The sequence below is a fragment of the Chiroxiphia lanceolata genome, chromosome 3 (assembly GCF_009829145.1).
Source record: "Chiroxiphia lanceolata isolate bChiLan1 chromosome 3, bChiLan1.pri, whole genome shotgun sequence".
NCBI classification, from domain to species: Eukaryota; Metazoa; Chordata; class Aves; order Passeriformes; family Pipridae; genus Chiroxiphia; species Chiroxiphia lanceolata.
In genome coordinates, this window is record NC_045639.1 from 79,313,326 (window position 1) to 79,336,573 (window position 23,248).

The 23,248-nt window shown below is 42.3% G+C and overlaps 1 protein-coding gene across 6 annotated transcripts in view; it reads left to right on the top strand.

Annotated features, from left to right (window-relative positions):
• BACH2 (BTB domain and CNC homolog 2) overlaps positions 1-23,248 on the top strand; it is a 190,011-nt gene that overhangs the window by 119,131 nt on the left and 47,632 nt on the right. For 4 of the 6 annotated variants that reach the window (XM_032683381.1, XM_032683380.1, XM_032683383.1 and 1 more), the window contains 2 exons: positions 19,575-19,653; positions 22,719-22,973. In XM_032683381.1, the coding sequence (XP_032539272.1) occupies positions 19,575-19,653; positions 22,719-22,973 (334 nt within the window). Of the gene's footprint in view, positions 1-19,574; positions 19,654-22,718; positions 22,974-23,248 lie in introns of those variants that run through there. The other 2 variants (XM_032683384.1, XM_032683386.1) reach the window with 2 other exon arrangements.

Sequence of the window (23,248 nt, forward strand, 5' to 3'; positions counted from 1 at the left end):
TAAGTTAGGGAGAATGAGGCCACTCCTCTCTTTTGCCTTCACAGCTCCCAGGGGAAAGATCCTCAAGCTCATGGTCCTGACTAAGACATGGTTGTTCACAACTGACACAGCCTGTCATGACGTATGAGGTCCATAATTCCTCTCTGCAGATATTAAAAGCTATGACGAGGAGTAAAAGAACAATATAGTGCCCAACACCTGATGTGCCACAGGTGACTGCTATCTGCAGGTGAAGAAGTGGGTGTTTGGGAGAGGCTTCATTGGGTTTTGTTGGATGAGTTTGGGTTTTGTTTGCTTTTGAGTAAGAAAGGGAGAGGACAAGTTTTCTGAGGTTTTGCTTGCTTTTGGGGGTAAAATAAAGGAGGAGGACAAAGTTTCCCGACCCACAAGTCAGCCATCTACCAGGTAGTGCAGGTGGAAAAGGTGCAGGAACTAGAGAGGACAGTAAGACTGTTCTCCCTTAGGTGGAGAGGAATGGCAGGACTTGTATGGAGTGCAGATGGGTTGAAGGAAGAGGTTTACATGAGCAAGGTGGAGTCTATATATTATGTCCTGTTAGTCTGTGGAAATAGCACAGGGAAACGTGGAAATGTGAGAAGAGGTTACTGTAGTCCTCTACAGGTGATGAAGACATTTGTCTGAGAGAGATTTCAGTCTATCTTATATTGCTGGAGTATTTGCAAATACATATGTATCATCGTTACAGTATCTTCCTGACTGGCAAAATATTTCATCCAATCTCTGTTGACAGAAAAGATTGCCTACTGATAATTGCTTTGCTTAAGTGTCTGATAATATGCCAGAAATGAGAGCATTCTCTGTTAGGTCATCTTTAATTATGCATGTACCACCTGTCAGCTTTAAATCGGGAGAAGATTAGTTTTCTCATTGGATTTAGAATAGGGAAAAGAAGAGAGCCTTCAGCAAGAGGACTAGGCTGTTGCAAACAGTATCTATGGGGGAGTTTCACAGGCAGTCTCCTCATCATCTCTAGTCATGGATACCACTGTTGGCACATGCAGAAATATTTGAAATATAGCCTAAGCTAGCTGCCGTAGCAATGGGTTTTGCAGGAAGAGGATTTCAGACCATCTGTTGCATTTTATAGTTTTCATCTTTCCCCATTTCAAAGGGAGAGGGAGAGCTGGAGTGGGGGAGGACACGTGGCGAGTCGTGGCTCCTTTGGCAGTGCTGGGAGGAAATCCCCCCCTAAAAGCCATATGAGGGGGTTATTCACTTACCACTGACGAAAGCACACAATAAAACTAGTGAGACCAATGAAGACATGCCAAACTAATAGGAAATTAAGAGCTCAAAAGACTGAAAAATTATGAGAGTGGGTGCTTTGCCGAAAACCTTAACAGGGAAAGATGGTAAAGGTCTCTGAGGATATTAAATTAAGGGGGTTGCTATTACCAAGACTACTTACAATATTAAAAATTACGTTGGAGAGGAAATTTATCTTTGTGCAGCATGGGGAGGTAGTAATTGTTTGGGAATAGTTGGAGAGGTTTTCAGTTCATGGGAGAATACTAGCTGTTTATTTGGTACAGTAATAGATTTTAGGAGTCTCCTTGGTTTTCTGGTCTCCTTTACTCCAAGGCTAGTTTGGTTGGTTGTCCTCTGAAATGCACCATTTGTACCAGAAAACAGAAATGGTCTTTGTTAGACTTCTCCACTGCTTTCAGCAGAAGAGAACATCACTCACACTGTCAAATGTTGCTCCTGCTGCTTCTTGCCTGTGTATCTGAGTGGCCTGTGCTTCCCCCTCTGTGGGATTTTGGTTTTCCAGCTTCTGTCATCACTGCCTTAGCCTCCTGAAAAGAATTCCTAGACTGGTTAGCTGACACTGATCGTTTTTCTTCATAATACCTTCAGCCAGAGCTATTTCTGAAAATCTGGGATTTAGAACAGTAGGTCAATTTGTAAAACAACAAGAACGAGCGAAGAGGGACAGATGGCTGTGGATGCGAGAGCATGTTTCTGTTCAGCTTTTGCTGATGCTTCGTTGTTGCATGAGCATTTGAGGCTGTTGTTTTGAATTGCTTAAGTGGTTGTTGCTCCTTTGCTGCAAAGACTGGCCTATGGCACTTGTCATGTCCCCCACTCCACTCAGTAGGGCTACACAGCAGGCTCCCTCTGCAGAAGCTTGCAGTGCCTTTGCACACAAGGACATGGAAAGGATTTTGCAAGATGAGTGGATATTCTGCTGAGAAATCTGGCTGTGCTTTTCCTGACCTTTTCTCACAGCAACTGCCATGGGTGAGGCTTACCTGATGATTCCTTTGCTCAGTGTAAGGTTGCCAGACTCACCTTTCTTTGTTATTCCTGTGTAAATGATGAGAACTTCTCCATCTTCTGTTGTGCTGCAGGATTTTGCTCAATTCTTAAACGGATTCTGATGGATTCAGAATTGCTTGCTTCTCTCTCTCTGAATAGTGATTCCAGTAGCATCACTTCAATGTAGCTGAACTTTACTGAGCTGAAATGGAAAAGTGTGCGGGTGTGCCACAACCTTTTTTTTCCCTTGCTCATGATTCATTCAGCCTTTCTTTCCACTCTCCTATTGCATACTTAAAGGGCTCTCCAATCTTGCAGTGATCACTGGAAGACATCTCTTTTGTAGAGGTTCCTTCATTAAATACAAGGGTGTATGCATCTCCTTATCCTTGTGCTACTGCTGAGCTGTGCAGCGCCACTGGGCACCGCGGGAGATGTCCTGTTAACCAGTTTGAGGAATGGCCATACTTGAGTGAATGTAGTACTCTGCTTTTGTCTCTGAAAAACTGGGCAACTAGATGAAATTTAAGAATACCTGTAAGAATTGAAATGCTTAAAACCATCTGACCTCTTCTGACTTGCAAAATGCGGCTTATATAGTCCTCAGGTCTGGCTGATCGTGGGGGCTCTCTCTTGTCCTGTATTTTACAGATGATTACTTAAACTACCTAGAGCAGTTTTTCTGGAAAACCTTCCTGTTCCCAAACACAGGATGTCATTGGGTCCTATCTAATGACTACCTTCCCCTTCTCTCTCCTGGACTCTCTTCACTGGAGCTTGTCCGCTGCCTTGGTCACAGAAGGGGCTTCATCTATCCTCTTCATTTCCCACTGGGACAATTTTTTAACATTTCTCTTGTAACCTCTGGTGTGTTGCTGGTTTTAGGCTTCACATTTTTTTCCTTTCCCATTTCACTCTTTTAGAAACACTACAGTAAAACTCTTCACGTGTCAGATTTAGTATCTGTTATAGTAGAGACTCCCTACAGGATTCATACTTTTCCTTCCATAGCAGTGCAACAGTGCTTGATACTGAAGCTGGTGAAATTCAGTGTGATGTGTTTACATTGAGCTATCTGACTGTATACACTGCTAATTTTAAGAGGAAGGGGAACCCTTCTTGGGATAATTAGTTTTGCCATGTTTATAGACACGATCTCTTACTTAAGCATGTTTTTCCTGACTCCGAGTAGGCTGCTGACAGCTGGTATTACAAGAGTTCATTGGGAGTCTCATGGTCCATGTGTCCTTATGTATACACAGCACCGACAAGATGAAGCCAGGGAGAGATAACTAAGGTAGTGATGCTAAACACTTTAGCAGTGCCCAGCAGTGAAGCATTTGAACTACCAACCTGAGCCAAGTTCCAGCTCCTGTCTGTATGGATTTACTGATCAGGAAAATCACCTTGTCCTTTAACAGATTTTACCAATCTGGATGAATAGCCGAGAAGTCAGCGGGACCATCTCTGCTTTACTTGCTGCCCTGGCAGTGGCAGCACAAGCTCCTAAATCAGGGGGATTGCCTGTGCCCACGTGACCCATCAATGCATGAGGGTATTGCCATATCTCCCTACGTGCCCTTTGAGGACCAGAGGCAGAGCGGTATGTGGGTCATGTAAGAGCCACAGTCAGGTTTTGCAGTCTTTCTACCCCAAGTCAGTTGGCAACACAGTACTGTAGATCGATGGTAAATACACGAACCTTCTCAAAAAGTTCAAGTGGGCAATCAGAGCAAGGCAAGTGGCCGCTTTTACACTTCGGTTACAGAGTGTTCCTGGAGGGATTTCAAGGAAACCTCTTGGTAGCAGGAAGCTGCTGCTCTAGGCATTCAATGAGTGAGCTGTGTGGTCGTATTCTGCGCCTGGTGCCTTCTCCCCCAGGCTGCTTAATAAATACGTGAGTGTGGCCATTATCAGGCAAGCTCCATTTCTTTCACCTGCACTAATGTACTGGTATTTTATGTCACATCAAGTGAGGAGGGAAAGCAGTGATACGAAGCCTTTCTTCCTTTTCCTTAAATAGGATTGATGACCACAACTTAACAGCATTCCAAGAAAAGGTTGATTGAAGGTGGCCAGAGCCTCCTCTGAGATGCTGCGTAAAGATGTTCATCCTGATAATAACTTGCCTTTGCCGTTTTCAGAGCAGACACTCCTATTGTGTTAGCTTGCTGCAGTTAAATGTGCACACACATATATAAAGGTACCTCTTGGATTTTCCTCCTCTGCCTCACGCTACCTTCCACACGGGCAGCTCCATCTCGAGGTGTTTCCTCCAGCAGCATACGCTTGTTGCTCTTTGGTGCCCCTTCAGCCATAGGGGGCTCTGTTCTGCTCTGCGGGAGCACCATCGAGCTTTCTGCACACCGTGAGCTGGAATTCCCTCTGGGCCACTACAATGAATATTGCAGAAACTTCACTGAGCAGGGTAGGGCATCGTGCTTTTATGTGCAAGGGCTTGCCAGTTTGAATCACATCTGTTGTGTTGCAGAAGGGAATATTCCTCTGGTTGCAGTGGGTTAGTGGAGTACTAGCAAGTCTCATTTGTAAGGGGTCCCGGGCTTAAGTCTGATCTCATCTGTCACCAAGAGAAGGAATCTACTCTGACAACTTCTGCAAATGCTGGTTTCACTTTTGTTTATTTGTTCCCTGACCATGTCCTTTGTTTCTGAAATGCTGTTTACATATTGCAGTTTTTTTGGTGCAAATCAATTAGCTTTAATTTCTTTCTCAACTACCTGGTTTTTATCCCATTGCTTCACCAGCATCCTGTTGTTAATTCACATGATTATGCAATGTGATATCCCTCCCTGGTTAGCAAAATGTTCGAATAGCTGTTGGCAGCTTCTGGAAGAGTAATTAGCAAGTAGGAATTACTTGAAGATGTGCACACTAGCCTAAGTAGGCATTTTCCAGCTGTCTGCAAGTTCAAAAACTGGTAGGGACTTTTCAGGCTCTAACACAAGATTAATTACTTGCTACTAGAAAAGAACATTTACAAAAATGCGTAGTATGCAATCCAGGCTACTGTGTTTTGTTCCTTAATTTGGAAGTGGACTCTTTTGTCACAAAGAACAGGATTTTTACAGTATTTGGTAGTCCTTTTCCCGAGGAGGGCGAGCCTTTTCGTTTCAAGAGGATGTCACGCTCAAATTCAAAATAGTAAAAGCCGCCTACGAAAGCACTTAGGGCTTTGTGTACATCAATCCTCGCGCCGCGGGGCATAGTGCTGCCTTGCATGGGGATGGCGCAATGTGAGCGCCTTTGTGCTGGCTGCCTGAGCCGGGATCCCCAGCTCTGTGTGCATCCTGGTGTAGCCCAGGACCTCGGCAATTCCTTTCTTTCTAATGTGCAGGAGTTTCTGTCCGCAGTGCTTTCTTTAGAAAGCCATTTCCACTGCTGTGCCTCTGTTTTGCATGAGGAAGTACACGTAAATTAAATACAGCCACAGCTATACTAAAAGCCTCCTTTTTATCCACAGGCAGCTACTGTCAGCCTGCTTTTATTTCTCCTCATTCCTATTCTGTTGCTCCTCCAGGATCAGCCTGAGGGCAGCTGGATTTTTGTTTGCTTCCTGCCCTAAGGTAGTCGATGCCTGACAGTGAGATGGAGAGAAGGGGGCCGGCAGAGGAGAAGTGCATAGCTGGTGTATTTGGACTGCTTGACAGTTTTATTTTAAGCTCAAGCTCTTCTTGCACCTCCATAGCCTCTTCTGCTCTCTGCCTTTTGCTTGACATCTCTTGCACCTAATTCTCTAATCATCTGGATTATCATCTCTTGGCACCGTGTCCTCACCCACTCTCTAGCCTCTCACCAGTGATTCCCTTTTCCCTCTCATCTCTTCTCCACTCTGACACTTCTCCCTGTTTGCTTCTCTGAGTGTCCGCAACCTTTCTCTCCCCTTGCCTCCCAGCATCATCCCACCTCCCACAGCGAGAACAGGCAATTTCCAGGAATCTTCATTCTCGGTGTTGCCTCCATTCCCACTGCTCTTTCAAGTTCCTTGGCAATCATGACCCTCTCTGTTCTGGGCAGTGAAACCGCTCCCTCTGCTTCCTGCTCCCTCTTTTTTGCTCCCTCTGGACAGCCTTACATACTCACTGTAGTATGCAATGGCTTTATCTCCGGCTTCTTCAGTTTCTCTTTGTTCACTGAAACACTGGACAGTAGCCACAATTTGTTCTTTTTCACAATTTGTTCCCCTGTTCCCACTTCAGCCCCTCCACCCCCTGGAGGCAATGGAGCCAGGACTGGGCTCCTGCCCCCTTACTACAGGTCTTTCTCCCTTGAAACTTCTCCAGCCTCCTCTGCCTTTCCTTCTGTGCAACTCTTGACCATGAGCCCCTGGCCTCTTCAGCTCTCTCTTACTCTGAGGTAACCCTGGTCCTTTACTTTCTGTTTTCTTGAACCCTTCCACTCACCCCTAATAACGTGATTTTTAGTGTCCTTATGGATGTTGCTCCTGGCTCCTCCCCATCCCTTCAACTTTTCACCATTGCTTCTGGATTTTCCTGTTTCAGAGCTTTTTCACATGTCTGTTTCCTCCATTATTATTACTGAAAACATTTGCACAAACAACCTTTTCGGGATTTTAATTTCTCCTCTTTCTTTTACTCCTTTGGGAAAAATTCTTACCACATGTAGCAGAGAAGAATGCATGGATGCATATGTACTTCAGGTGAGAAATGCATGAAATAATGGCTACAAATAATACTGAGCCACCTAGTTGGTAGAGTAAAAGGAGCATTTCCTCCATGATATAAGGATGTGTAGCTATGTTGATAGGACTGGTCCAAAGACTCTTAATAGAGATCACATAATTTTTTAATGTTTGGAAAGCTCATGCCAGGTGACGTGGGCTAACCCAGAAACACACAATGATAATACTACATATTTTGTAAGAGATAGTAATTAAACATTGTGCATATGTGTGCACATGTGTTTATATACATATACACATACATTCATGTACATGTATACACATATAAAACTATAGACACGTGCACGTGTCTGCTTTTAAGACACTATATTGGAACATAATATGCTGTGATGGAAAAGCATCAAGTTATTCATAACCTAGTGGTGACTGTCCTGTATTTCATCAAGCAACAAGTATTTATTCAAAGTATTTTAACATTCCTTTGGACATATAACCAAACTCTGCCTTACTAGCACTTTGAAGTCTTGAAGTAGTGGCATGAATTTGTAGATAGACTTACGTGATCTTGACCTCTGAGAATTATAAATTAACTCAGTCTATTTCTATAAGACTTGAATTGTTCTAATCACAAAGTCTTCATATAGTCTGATGATTAAATTTTTAGCAAAATTGTCTTCTCCTTTCATGCAGCTGTATCACTAAGTGGTCAAGTTTGTCTAAAAAGACTGGATTTCATTCTGTGTAACAACATTTGCATTCTTCTGACAGTCCAGAAGAAGACTCATGGAGTGATTTTTTTAAATTATTTTTTTTATTGCAGCCTGCAATGTAGGTTAGGTACATTTAGGGTAGGCAGAAGCTGAGGGGGAAGAAGTAAGAAAAAAAAAGCATGCTTGTTATTACATTGCAGACTGTTCTCTTTTACATGTATATGGAGAGACAAACCCCCCTGGCAAGCACTGGAGTTTGCCATCTTGGCTGGTCCCCTTCTTAGCACAAAAAATGCTGTAGGGTTTGCAAGCAAGGGAAAGTATTGATTGATTTCTAGCACACTATTTGTATTACATATTTCAGTTAATAATTAGAAATGCTTTTAGATTAGTTTTGTTTGAAATACTAATCAATGAGCTTTATAGATTCCCCGCTTTGTACGTAAACACGGCAATCTCCAATGGAGCATAAGAGTTTTATTTTATCCCATATTGTTTATACTATATAATTATTAATCTGTAGTTTAATCTCCTTGTCCCCATGCTTTTGTGGTTTGATCCTGCTTGTTACAGGCACTCTCAAATCTCATTAAAGGCCATGGATTAAAGGGACTCAACACCTTCACAAATAAGTACTGGAATGTGCCAGATTCATCCTGTTGCATGAAGACCTTGAGGTGCTTCTCACTCTACATGTGCACCAGGAACCGGACTGGGTGCCTTGTATCTTGTAATTTCCCTCTACAAAGCCTTATTTTGAACCACAGTAGGTTTTCCAGACTTCAGGTGCATGGGGTCACAGTTTTCTTGCTGTGATGTTTTCTCAGCCTGTAGATGGAAAACCATCAGTGTTTAAGCTGAGAGGGAAGTAAAAAGGAAAATAAAGCTTGAAATTACGTGTTGATTTCCCAACGTTCAACATTTTTTTGAACTCTTGTAGAGCTCTGGTGCCCCCATGCTGTGGAGCAAAGACGTGAGATCTCAGCTGGAGAGTGGGTTTGGGGCCATGCTGCAGCTGTTACTGTTTCCCTTGGAAATCCATTAGACCAGCCCGGGAGTTTGGAAAAGAATGCCTAGGGCAGCTGATGGCGTCTGCTTAATGCTACCTCAAAAGTTGAGTTTCTGACAAAGCGGGGGGACCTGCTGAGCTGTTCTCTGCTTGGTGTGGCATTGCAGACTGCTCAGTTGGGATTTTGCAGACCAGTGATGGTCAGCCGGTTCTGCTTGGGAAGTGGGAATCTCCTGGCTCCTACCCTCATCCTCACCCACATGGACTCAGGGGTCAGGTTATACAATGGCATCTTTAGTTTGTTTAAAGCAAGGAGATTATGCACAAAAGCTGTTAAAAGAGTATAAGGTTGTCAAGTGAGAAATGTTACAACATCGCCTGCTCAGCCTTCAATTGGATCCTGCGTACATGCAAATTTGACAGTCTTTAATTGCATGTCTCTAAGATCTGTAGAGAATATAGCTTCTCAATTCACATCAGAAAAATCATACAGACTTTTTTCTTCTCAGAATAAAAAGCATTATCTCTTAAAAATTGTCCAGACTGTAGATATGGGCGTGCGTTTCATCAGCCAGGAAAGCTTCCCTAGGTCAGAGCTGCCCAAAACACAGCCCTGAGCAGACCTGCCATGGTCCTGAAGTAGTATGGCAATGGTGATTGCCACTGTGGGGACAAGGTCCTCACTGATTTCTTTTGTGTTGTCCTCAGATATGGTGCAACCAGGTGTCCTGAATTGTCTGTCCTCTTGTGAATGGAGAGGAAAGGGAGAAAATAGCATGCTGCAGGTGGCACTTACCATGCTGCTGAGGGTGGACAAAGCTTGGGATTTTGTGGATCTCCAAGCTGAGGTCTGCGGAGACTATGGGGAATGTCTGGTTTCAGTGGCCTCTTTCTCTACCAGTGGTATATTCCCCTTGAAGACAAATGAGCAAGCAGGGGCTGTAAACTAACCTTAGAGAGAGAGTGACATCAGTGAATGTTCAATTGCATAAACCAGCCTTACACAAGTCTAGTATAACTCTAAACCAGTATATGTAAGTCTAAATCATTAGGATGATACAAGACTCATGTTATCTGATGTTTTATTAGCCAGTTCTTAGCACTGTGGGAGAGACATTGCAGAGAGTGGCACATGAGTCAAAAGATTTTCAGTTGGAGTGCTTCTCTTAAAAATAGACTGGAAAATACAAGTTTACAGCTTATTGCATGAGAAAATGAAGAAAGAAGGGAAGCAGTTTGTCAAAACGTATTATTTGTGGACAGTCTTAAATAATGTGAATCACAGGGTCTCAAATCCTGTACAATGACCTTGTGCAATCAGAGTACATCATCTACCGGGAGCCTGTAAATTTATGTGTGCACTGTACTCAGAATTGAAAAAGATGTTTTCCAAAGTTAAAACCTGTTGTGTTGGCATAACATTGCATTTAAAGTAAAAAGCGTTGAACGCACTGGGAATTGTTGAAGAATATTCTGCCAGCTCTCAAAATTATGATTTTACACTGCCATCAATAACAAAAAATGTTACTCTAATGAGAAGCCATTCTGGTTAAATGAAGAAATATAAGTCATGATAAAACATTTATTAATTGAATATCTAAAAAAGGGAAAATAGAAAAGGCAGAAATGTTCCCCAGGTGTTCTTTATATTTGAAACTGTAGAAGAGGATGTGTCCATCCTGTGCAGGGATGTGGAAAGAAGAGAAAGTTTGCTGCTTATAGCAAAGTAGGATCTGAGAGGCAAGAGTGATTGAAATTAAACAGTTTCACATCCTAGTAACTTTTACATCCAGGAATCTTAAGGGAGGTGGCCAAAGAGCTCTGTTGAATGGCTGGTAATTCATAATAAATCTTGGGAAAACGGGAAATTCCAGAAAATTGGAGGACTGCCAACTGTATTTCCGATATTTAAAAAAGGTAAAAAGAATGTTCCAGGGAACTGATGGCTACTTTAGCTTGCCGTCAGTGCAGGGTAAAATAGTGGAACAGCTATTTCAGAATCTGTCAAGAGAGAACTTGGAGGATAAAGGTATATATAATTCCATTAAGAGTTAAAGAGGGAGCTTGTCAAAAAACCCTGCTGGTTTTCTTTGCTCTGTCAGAATGGCAAGTCTCTGTGATAAAGGCAGCTGTTGATTTGCCATTAGGAGGCCAGATTAGGTGGTCCTTTCTGCCTTTTGGGTTTGTGAACCATATAAGGAATGCCCTGAGATTAAAACTCCCGTGACAGAGTTTCAAACAAAAATAATCAAGCCACTCTGTTTCCCTGGGATAAAGTGTGGCTTAGTTTTGAGTTTGGGGTGTTAACCTCCAGTTTGATTTGATTTGATGGCTTTTGCGGCTTTAAGTGTGTTGAGTACCTTGTAGTTCTGTGGGGGTAAAGAAACCAAACCAACTTCAAAAAGCTTCATGAAAAGCTCAACAAATAATGTAGGTATCCTCAAAAAAAGATAAAATTCAAGTTCTTCTTATAGCAGTCTTTGCAGCTTTAATCCCTCTTTCTTTACCATGGCAAAGAAGATTTCATAAGCTTCTCTGGATCTTAGAGAAGGAAAGCTTGTGTTCACCTTCTGCTGTCTTTGTAGTCCTGTAAGAAATTATAGGTGTAGATGCTACGTTGGCTGTACTTACCCTCAAAACCACAACCCAAATGCATCAAATCTTTTCTTTCTCTCTGGACTCCTTCAGGCTGCAGTTGCACTTAGTAAAAGTGCCCATTTCTGTCTCACATCCACTCCGTACCTCAGCTGCAGCCTGGTAGGTGTTGGCAGCAGAATTGATTGCTTTCTGTGCACCTTTCTCCATCGAATGATTTATTGTCTGCAACAGGAAAGGCAGTCAAGTTCTAGAATAAGGGACAGTCCATGGATAAAGGGACTTTAAATAGAAATCTAGGCATGTGCCAGACTCTGAGAATATTGGGAAGGCTTGCAACTCCTGATAAAACCTTCCAATAACAAAATGGCAGTTCTCAGATCCCTGCGGGAGCAAAACCACTGTCAGAATCCCTTGGTGTAATCGAAGTATCCCCATGCTCTGAGAGTTTCTAAATAGTCGTTTCAGTGACCTGATCATTTGATCATTAGAAAAACATGAGAAAACTGGGGTTTTTTTCAAAAACAGTTGTTTTGTGTTGATAGGCCTCCCAAGGTTCAGATGTGTAAGTTTGCGGACCCTAATGCGGTAGTCACTAGAATATATTTAGTTCGTTAGTTAGTTATAGATTATTCAAAATGATTTAACCATAAAGAAACATTTTTTCTTCAGTTGTCAATGAGAACATTATTGTTGGTATCCCTTTGGTTATGGAAAACGCTGCATGAACAGATAGTGGCCCAGTCTCCAAGGAGAAGGCAACACCTGTATTCTTTCCCGAGAGCAGAAGGTGTGAAGTTATAGCCTACAAAATTTAACCCAGTAACCTACTGCATGCGTTCCTGCTCTTCACACATTAATCACAACAGACATGTTCCAAAGGACATGCCAGTGCGTGTCCCAAGGAAAGATGAAGGACATTCTGACCACCTGCTAACTTGCAGCAAAGATGAAAAGCTTGCATTTTAGGGGGGAAAACAAAGAGAGCAGATTTTTCCCATAACAACTATGCAGTATGACAGGAGAAAATGGGATTTGGTTGCTTTCACAACCTCTGCGATTTGTGTAGTTGAAGATGTTCACTGTGGTTTTGACCATAGCCTCACCTGCAGACAGAACTGCTTCCACTAGTTCTGCAGATGGGCTGGAAACGCAGTAATTAGTGCAGTTTAGTGGAAAAAAAAATTAACCAGGAGACATAATTTTGAGAGAGAACTTTCTGTTTTGTTTTGGGGTTTGTTTTGTGGTTTTTTTAAAAAAGCAAAACCAATGCTCATCGACCAAAAACTTCAAGTACAGAGCTTCAGCACTGAATTCTTCTGGGGCTTCTATTCCCGTAACTTGTTAGCATAATCTTTCATATAGTCATATTATCAAATTTCAAATAGAGAGGTGCCTTCTTCAGTATCCCAGAGTAGTGTCATTTTGGCAAGTGACACAGATATTTGACAAACCATTTGTGCTTCAGCAATTTCATCATTTCAGATGACATTGCAGTGTAAATTGTACATGTATACATATACACGCAGATATGTTCATAGAGGTACACATAAATGATTTAAAGGAGCAGGAAAAAGGGCAAAGCCATATCACTGTATCACTACTCAAGTAAAGCCCCCAAATACTAATTTAAAGCAAAGGAATCAGTGGGCCTTTACCAGAATTTCCAGCCTCCATTTGTGTGGAGACCTTAAACTTCTTCAGAGAGCTCACCAAACTGGAAGGCAAAATAAAAACAAATCACTAATTCATTTTTCCATCTTCAGTTTTTTAATGTGGCAATCCAGTTTATCCAAGAACAATCCAAAAGGTTGTTGTGTCTTTTCCCCAAGGTCCTGAAGCCACTGACTGCTTCAGAAAAACATAATATGTTGTTTGTTGTGCTTGGTGGTTTCCTGGCAGTGTTTCAGTGTTGGGCATTCCCCATTCTACTTTGAATAAGCTATTTTGGGTAGCAGACTTGGTTCCGGTCTCCTTCACCATAGTCAACTACTGTAAAGAGCAATGCGAAAGCCATGAGAGGAGACCTTATCAGGAAAGAGATCTTCTGTGTTTCTCACTTTCCATGCTAATATATGTCAGTTGAGTAGCTTCTGAGAAATAAGGAGCAAGGACAGTTTTTCTGTTGTTCCTCCTATTTTCCTGCCTGGTCTATGTGGAAAGTATCCCTGCCCATAGCAGGGAGCTTGGAATTAGATGATTTTTAAGGTCCCTTCCAACCCAAACCATTCTGTGACTCTATGATTCTGTGTCTTCCCCCACCCGTCTACCATGCCTCTCTCCTGTGGGCATCATCAGTGTTTACAGAATGTTGAAAATGCATGTTACACTAAGCCTGACTCACTGAGTGTAGGAAAATTAGTAGTATAATTATACAATTTTTACCGAGTCATAAAAAGATGCATATGTATACTTTGCCTAGTAGGCCTGCATAGAATGTGTATGTCAATGCATGTACTGTATGTAAACATTATTTGCATGTTAACTGAAGTCCCTGAAGACTGCGAGCTATCATCACCTTGTTCATCTGGGTTACTCTCTCAAAAGACAATAACAACATAACCCTCTGAAGTCAAGAAATAGGTTTTTTCTGTATATGGAACATAAATCTATTTGGACTCTTCAAAGCAACCTCCACTGGGAATCCCTGCCTCCTTGTGGTACCAATCTCTGAACAACCTGAAGCGCAATTTCTTTAGAGGAGACACCTGGGGTTTAAATAAACATTAATCATGGAGACTGTAGGCATCCTGACAGTACTTTTTAAAAAAAAAAAGATTCATTGTAGAAATGAAGCTGTGGTACATTTCTGCTCGTGTGTGCATTCTGCCAATAGCAAAATCATTGTAAGTAACCAAAATGCTACAGATGAAAGTTATATTCAGCAGTTCTGTTTAAAGGTCTGCAGGATCAAAGTGCCTCTTTTTTTTTTTTTTTTTTTTTGCTTATTATCTATCCAGTTGTGCTGTAGGGTCTAGGTCCAGTATAATAAAACCAGTGAGTGACTTTGCAGTGGGACTTACTTCCTACATCAAAGTTGTGACGGCATAGGAGCTGTTCAAAAACAGCCATTCCACAGTCTGCAGGACTCTGTTCGTGTCAGTTTAAGCTTAAGAAGGAATTTCCAGTATTCTCATCTGTATTTTGAAAGCATGTGAAGCTTGCCGTACGGAAATGGGGCTCATGGCCCAGCCCTGCAGCCAGCCCAGGCACTGATTATTTTGATGACTGCCTGTGGTGTAGCTCATCAGGGACCAGTTTGTGACCCTTTGTCCACATGCAGCTGTTCAGCAATTCTGAGGGTGTTCCCTGGGCTGTGGACGCTTAATGTCTTGGAGCCATGCAACCTCCTCAGCAATTGGAATTCTTGCCTTTAGGAGATGTTAGCAGATGTCTTTTGGGCCCTGCTGTGTGCCCAACCAGACCTACCTCTCTAGAAGGCCTGTGGTTAAATCCTCTCTTGGGTTTCTTTTAGCTATCCACCTTGCCACTCACGGTCAAGTGAAGGTTGTGTTTCATGCAGTAGGGTCAGAAGGGCTAGCCATCACTATCAGCAGCAGCACACGTCTACAGCTGCCAGCCAGGAATGCTCTACACTGTCTTTTCCACTTGTCCGTGTACCTTGTGCTTTACAGCAGAAATTACTTGAACAATGTGAAAAGCTCATTTCTTAAGACAATCTTGCTAATGGCCCTGGCACCCACAGTATGTTCGGCAGGAGGCAAGTCCATGTAGCCTGGCAGCTCACTAGTCTATTTTCAATTATCTGGGGTGCTCACAGAAGAAGACATTAATATTGCTGAGGATGACATAGCAAATTACTACTGCTCCCTAACCTTTTTAAATTGCTAACACTGTTGTAATCTGTAATTACAGAAATCAGTGTGAGAATTGTGGCACAGTATAATTATCTTTCCTGATACTTTATTGCTGTATGAATTATTAATCAAAATCAGTCTTGTATAGTATTTGCAGCAACTAAGAAGAATAATCTATAATTAAATTTCGTTGTTTCTATTTTTGTGCTAGTGTTTTATGATGTTGTAATTGATAATTAATTGGTTAAAAATTCACACAATTCTTGGGAGTTTCATATGACTATGACTGCTCAGCATTCAGCATTTATTAATTGAATAATGGGCTCACTGAAGAGACCTTTGTATATAGTCTTCTGTCATTACAATGAGCTCTCAAAAATGGTGAATTAATCATTAGGCCTTTCAATAGTTTCTTTTTAAAGGAAAGCAGTGACAATATAATCATATGCTTTGTTGTTATAGCTATAATTGAGAGATCGTAATAACCAATTATAAGGATGGTCATTTTAGAAGCTCTGAAGTGTCAGTTATTGATAACTTTCTTTAAAAACAAAGTGTTGATTACACAGAATTAGTCTTTTCATAGAAAAACTATTAGGAGATGGGGAAGGAAGCCTGGAAAATTATTTTCCTCCCACTTGCCACTTAAAAACAGTGCATGTTTATCCCTAAAAACTGTCAAGTCTGATGTGCTTTTGCTGCCATTTTTCAGAAGTAAAGTTACTTTCAACTTTTTTCATTATTTTATCGTCATTCTCCCCATTTTTTTCTGAATATCTTTTGCTAAATTGTTAGGGGGAAAAAATAATAGAAAATGTCAGAACAAAAGACCATTTTTTCACACACTCTGCATCCTATTGAACAGGAATACTGTGAGATGTTTACGTGCAAATCTGTGGTGCAGATTCCAGCTACTTCTGACCAAAGAGCCTTAGATGCATTCAAGATAGCCACTTCAAACTATTCCTAAGATTCTTTCTTTTATTGATAGTGGAGCCGACTGGGAGAATGTGAACTGGAACTAGAAATACAGCCAGTTCAGTATTTATCCTCTCTTAACACAATCAGGAGAAAGCCAGGAGTCACTTTACATAGCAGAATATAATTTGATCTCCAGCTCATGCTTCCAAGCAAAACCTGTGGTTCATTTCACACCAGGTCAGTTACTGCAATTCTTAAATGAGGAATCACAGTTATTTGTTGGTTTCTGTACTAAAATGTAACATTACAGGCATAATGAGGAGATACTGATAAGCCTTCTCAGACCTTTGCTGTGAAGTTGTTGGGAGTCCTCTGTGTGTTATTGTAGATGTAATGTCCTGTTTATACCTCCTAGGATACAAATGAGCTTTTGTTTCATGGGATAAGATGATGCCTTTAGGTCCCTTTTTTCCCCCATCTCCTTCCTTGCTGGTGTTTTGCCATGGATAGACTACAAATATGCTTCTGCTGCCGTTAATGCACCTTTTATGAGTTAAACTTAATGTCATGTGGCTTTTCGTGTGTTAAACCGACTGCTCTTCTGGAGCCAGTGGGAGCAGGAACCCCTGGTGTCAGTGACACCCACCGCGTGTAATCTTCAGACAGATGTTTTCTATCGCTTGCCTTCAACAACTTGGTCCCATGCAACTTCAGTCCTGTTGGAGAGAGGGAAGCTCTGGGCAGCATGCCCATCGCCATCTCCTGAAGCTGGGGATGGAGGGGGTGAGGAGGTCTAGGCGGCGTGTGTGGAGGTGATAGATTTGGGTTTTCATGTATGTTGACATCCATTAAATAATTTGTTTCTGACGCAGTAGTTAGTAGGTCAGGAAAGATGGATAATAGAGGCACGTTTGTTGTTGGACAGTATGCTGGAGCATGTAAATATCCCATGTACCCTTCATCTGTGTACCCTTGTACTCTCAGTAATGTGCCGCTGAATATTTTTATTCGGAGTAACTAATTCTTTTACATATGTGGTGAGTAACATGCAGTTGTACATATGGTTTATTGCAGTGACTGTGAAATCTCTCAAGGAAAACAAAACAAGCATCTTGCTATGAGTACAGGGTACAATTTCAGTTCATTTCAGTGGTCAGGAATCACAGGCCTTCTTTTTTAGAAACTCTACATTTGTCTTACTTCTTTTACTTGTGTGCCCTCTCCTGTTTGCAACACTAGAAACAATAAATAGCAGTGCTGCTTTGACCTTTTTATTTCGTATTATTTGTATGGTGTCTATTGAATTGATCATGCACATTGAGAAGGGCTTTTTCTCTTTCCTTGACAATGATCTTCTGAGGATTTCTTTTCTCCTTGTTTCAACATCAGTAATCAGATCCAGATGCTACACAACAGTGTACTGCACCAGAAGTAACTAGAAAATACATCTCCTTTTTAGAATATTTCTGTCTTTCTGAAATCTCTCTCTAGGTGATGACAGTCTGCCTGTCTCCAGTCTGTCTTTTTTGTGAGAGACTCCAAATTGGAATTGAGATTCCAGGTCAGTGAGTCTGTGGTTTACTGTGATGGTGGTCAAACATTGCAACAGGTTTTCCAGAGGTGGTCTGGGGAGACTCAAAACCCTTCTGCATACAGTCCTGTTGCTTTGAACGGGGAGGCTGGACTCCTCCAACCTCTCCAACCTCAATCATTCTATAATTTATTTCTTTTCTGATTGCCACCTTTGTAGAACAGAGTGTTCTGGATTTAGTGTGTCACCTTGTTAGTGCCTAATTCTTTCTTATAATAAGTCTTTTTAAAATTCCTGACAATCTCTATTACCTTTGACATTTGAACTAATTTTATCAATTTCAGTCTCTCTGACATGGTCTTTGGATTTCTAGGTCACTAATCAGTGTGGGATCATCAGATAGTTTCTTTTGGAAAGGACCTGTGGAGATACATAACTTCCTGCTCAAAGCGGGTCGGCTCTGAGATCAGAGCAGATTGCTCAGCACTATATTCAATGTGATCTTGAAAATCTCTAAGGATGGAGATGACAACCTCTCCAGACAACCTGTTCCTCAGTTTTTACTTATGTCCAGTCTAAACCTCTGTTGTTTCAAATTGCTCCCAGTGTCTGGCTCTATCTTCTCAATGGCTTTGCTGTAGGAGCGGTAGGCTTCTGTTAGGACATCCAGACACATGTCCTGGAAAGGACCTGGTACTAAGTGTGGCCAACCCTCCTGTGGATCAGAGGAGCTCAGGCATGTTGCACAGCATGACCATAGGCAGATGTGGGCCAGTTTCTGGAGAAATTTCACTGTTAACCTGCTGAAAATAGCCCACATAGCCCCTGTGTCCTTCCTCTGTTGAATACAGTTTATCCTAAATGGTTTCCAGACTGATGCAACTTCTCATCTTATGACAACTGAGTTTCTCTAACAGCCGTTTGTAAAGGTTTTGTCAAAGGATTTCTGAAAGTCAACACTAATGACATGTACCAGTGTTCCTCACTACTAATTTGACACACTTCAGGAATTCTAATAGAGCCCATCAGAAACATAACTCTCCCTTGCAGAAGCCATGCTACTTTGTCACAGTGATAATTTCCCTGGTTAAGTGCTCTGTAATTCTGCCACGATCAAGATTTACCTTTTCACGTAATTAGCCCAGTTCTGACGCAGGACTTTCTGGTCTGTCTTGATAAGATTTTCTCTTCCCTCATATTTCCCTTTAAAAACAGACACCACATTGCCTGTGCTCCAGTCTTGGGAGGCAGGAGGTGGTTTTTTGTGATAGGTAATGTATTTTTGGTAGCAGCTCAGTCAGTGCATTTATGAGTTCCTGGAGAGTTTTGGATGAGCGCCAGACAGTACAGACAGCGTGCTGCAAACCAGAGTGTTTCAGATGTTCCATGAGCAACATTTTTGGTCTCCTGAGGTTTCATATGCCTCCTCCACGCTGCCCATGCCAAAGGACTCAGTGGGATCTTCCACCCATCACCATGGAAGGAAAGTGTAAGCAGCGTTCCAGTTCCCTTCACTGCAGTTGCTGGCCTTTACCAGCAACCTGTTTTGGCTAGGTCTCAATGGTGCTTTCCTTGCTCACAATAGTTTGTGCCAGTTTCTGGAAACTTTTGTTTCAAAGACGCTTTTTCTGGCAGCATGGTGACCTATATGCAAACAAATGCACAGCGTGTTCTTTTGAGCCAGAGAAAGGCTTGCTAAGGCATTCTCTCTTCTGTTCGAAGAAATACCAAGTGTGTAGCAATGATTTCCATGAAGAAGGTTCTGCAAACTCAGCATAATACTGAATTCAGCAAAAAATTATGCAGTTTAATTAACACTGTGTAAAAGGCTTGCAGCCAACTTGCTTCAGAGTTCAGAGATAATACCAGATCCCTGCTTTTTTAATTCTGAGGAGAGGGGGGAAAAAAGTTGAAATCTGTTAATTTTTGTGCTACTTCGTGCCAAAGTCCTACAGTGACCTTTTCTCTTTGCCCTCTAAACCATTTTCCTGTGAAAACGAACAATATACTTCCCAGTGAAGGGTTTCATCATCTTACACCTTTCCTGCAGGATAAAGCCCTCTTGGAGAGGAAACACCTCATGTCTGGAGGTCATTTGGTCGATGGCAGATCGTGGAAAAGGAAGGACCGTAAATCACTTGTGTTGAAACATTAAAAGCTGATAAATAGGTGGTCCTATTAGCTGTAGCCCAGCCCCAGTTTCCCTGTGCGCAATGCAGGGCTCAGGGTGCTTCCTGGAGCGGCCAGGGGCAGGGCCAGGGGGAAGTCTGTGTCAGGCTGAGATTGCAGCTGCCAGCCAGGGCATCCACATGGACTCTCAGTGGCTGTGGGAAGGGGCACGGTGTGGATCCACCCTCGGGAAGCCTCCAGAGTCACAAGAGTAGCCTTGGGAAAGAGCAGTGATACGAGCAAGTGGGTGGAGGTCCTTCCCAGGAGGGTGGCTAGAGATCTGCTGGAGCGGATGGTGCAGGTCACTGCTCCAGCATCTCAGGACCGCATTGGTCGGAGTTTTAACATAGAAGGCAGGCTTGCTCACCAGAGGGGAAACACACCATAGTATTTTCAGCACTTCACAGTGCATGCAGCAGATTTTTTTAAAAAATACACTTGATGAGAGCTGTAGTTAAAAAGTGGGAAATTACTAATTAGTAACCAAGTAATTCGGGGTTTGATTCACACAAATTGCACTATTACTGTAAGAAAAGATTGCAATTTCAGGCTAACAGTGGGTTTTCGTGGGGGGTTTTTTAAGGGACTGAGAATATAATTGATATTCTGTTCGTTATTTGCCAGGTTTCAGATTTCTTGTCCTTTCTTTTCATCATCTGAGATATTACAGGCATAAGAAATGCCTGGAAAATAAAAGGGGAAAAAAGCTTACTGCTTTCCCCTTTGCATTGTCATTTGCAGCTCTCAGGTTTTCCCACTAGATTGTTCTTGTAAATTCTTGCATTTCATAGCACGCAAGAGTGACCACTTAGAACGTAATTATAACACTATCATTAGCATCAGTTCAGTTATACAGAAAGCTGTGAGTGAGATGAGCTAAGTGTCATTTTCTCTTTTACCTTACTGGAGTGCTAATAACATGATTGTTAATTCTTCTCATTAGTCTCAATTGATGAGGGGAAAAAAAATAATCTTCTTCTGTTTAAGAAATCCAACTGGTATAACCCCCCTCAAGTGTCTCCCTCCCCTGCCTGTATACAGATCAATAAGCAGCTATGTATTTTCTCTCTAGATGTTAAGGAGGTGAAGGGCTAGTCTGTGTTGGTTGGTTGTGGGTTTTTTCTGTTCATGTAAGCATTTCAGCTGAGTACTCAAAAGTGTAGCATGAGTCAGCATGAAGATTGAAAATACCAGTAAAAGAGAAGCTGTAAGCATTCCATTAAGACTTCCAGTAATATTGCAGTTTTGTACTGTTGGCAAAAATTTTGTAGAAAGAGTCATCATAGCCACTGGTTTAAAAATACTCCTATAAAGGTAGGAAGATGGAGTTCATTGAGAAGTCTAGTAAATGCAAGTAACAAATGGGTCCTCTGAAGTCCATTCTTGTCTAGATTACTAACATCTTTCGAATGACACTGTAGGAAAATGTTACCCTAGTCTGAACTCATGGCAAGAGAAATAGTCTGAAGTCATTTTGTGTCTACTCATGTACCTGTATATTACATTAGCAAAGGAAAATGCTGCAAAGATGCACATTAAAAGTAGGAGAGGAGGAACTTTGTTTTAGCTTGCTACAGTAGTCAGATACTTACAAAAAATTAGTCATCTGTTGCCCTTAACCTTAATGCCTCTGAATCTTACCTCTCAGAAGGCAGTTGTTCACAATAAGGAAAAATAATTCCTTAAAAATACTTGAGTTTTGTGCATTTGCACAACTTCCCCTTCAACAGCAGATAGAGTAAGACATACGAATAATCCTTTTTCCTATGCAAGTCCTAAAGCAATTATGTTTCCTTTGTTTTGGGCTATACAGTGTGTTTAGACACAGCACAGGGTTTTACACTTTCCTATTCAGAGAAGTTGAAATGGGAAGATAATGCAAAGAGAATTCAGTGTGGTGCTGGGCAAGAAGTGTTGGATAAAAGAATTGCTTCAACATGTTCAAGTGCAAAGGCAGTTCATGCAATGTTGGGTGTTTGGGAAAGCTTGATCCCTTCTACCTCACCACCGCTAATCCAGTCCCCGTGTTCAGAGGCATTGCCACTTCTGCATGTGTCAGAAATTGCAGAACATCAGGCTGAGAACTTCCTAACCCAGACAGTTGTAATGGATGTGTAATGGATGTCTTACATCCATCCTTCCAACCTCTGCTCAGCTGTCAGAAGGGAGAGACTTACCTGCGGCAGGAGTAGCCCCAGCACCCATGTACTGTCTGGGGGCACAGAGGGCAGAGCTCCATACAGGTCAAGGGATTTTCTTGGGTCTGTGGGTCTGGAGTCAGAAACATTTACGTTTCTGTAAATGGCACTAAATCACTGGTGAAGGTACATTGCTTTAGCCGTGCATGGAAATACATTTCTTCTGGAGCCACTAAACATCTTTCTCTTCCCCTTAAGGCTTAAAATTCTGATTGAGAAATTAAGTCAGTGTAGTTAATGGCTTGTCTTCATTGGGTGCAGTTCCACCTTGCTTTTCACTTGAACGAAGATCTTCAGTGTAAATGTGTAGTGCTGCCTGTCCACTGGAGAATAGACTGGGGTTTTGAGGGGGTTTTGAGGGTTTTTCCCCTTTAATCTGAAAATACTGGAAGCAAGAACAAAGCCCTTTTTTTTCACTATTAGAAGACCCAAAAGGCACTCTTGCTTTTTTTTCTAAAATCTTCTAAAATTTCCAATGTGCCCATGTTATTGCCTCTACTAAATTGGAAATTGGAGATGCATAGCGGGTGGTTGAATGGGAAAGTACTTTGCAGTCTGTCTAAACTATCTATTTTGGTTTTGAGAGGGGAAGTCTGAGAGGGTGAGTAGGTAATGGAAGCATGGCAAGGTGAAATCTGGTGGTATCAAATACCCTTCCCGATATCTTTCCCTAGCAGCTTTCTCGGATTTAAATATTAATGGGCTGCTTGGCCATTGGTCCTGAGCTATCCGGATATCAGGCAGCATCTCACCATACCACATTCACCCACCGACTGTGTTGCTCCTCACCACCTTGTTTGTGTTTTCTTCTTCCTTGTCCCCTGCAGGGTGTGAACGGCATGTCTGTGGATGAGAAGACTGACTCCCCCATGTATGTGTATGAGTCAACGGTGCACTGTACCAATATTCTCCTCTGCTTAAATGACCAGCGGAAGCAGGACATTCTCTGTGACGTGACGCTGATCGTGGAGGGGAAGGAGTTCCGCGCCCACCGGGCTGTGCTGGCTGCCTGCAGCGAGTACTTCTTGCAGGCCTTGGTAGGGCAGACGGAAAATGATCTGGTGGTCAGCCTGCCGGAAGAGGTACAGTATGTCACCGTGCCCCCACCATAAAAATCAGCCCCCTTTTTCCCATGTGGTGTGGAAGACCTCTGAGGTCTGCTAAGGTGGCTGAAGGGAGTGTGGCACAGGTGTCAGTGCCTGCCCTGCAGGATGTGCTTTTTGTGTTTGGGTGGGTTGCAGATCGCTGAAGGATGGACGTGTTCACACTATGCCAGCCTTCCTCACTAGCGATAACTCCTAAAGATTGTGGTGGCAGAGCTTTAAGATGCTTCAGCTCGCCTTTGTCACTGTCACCA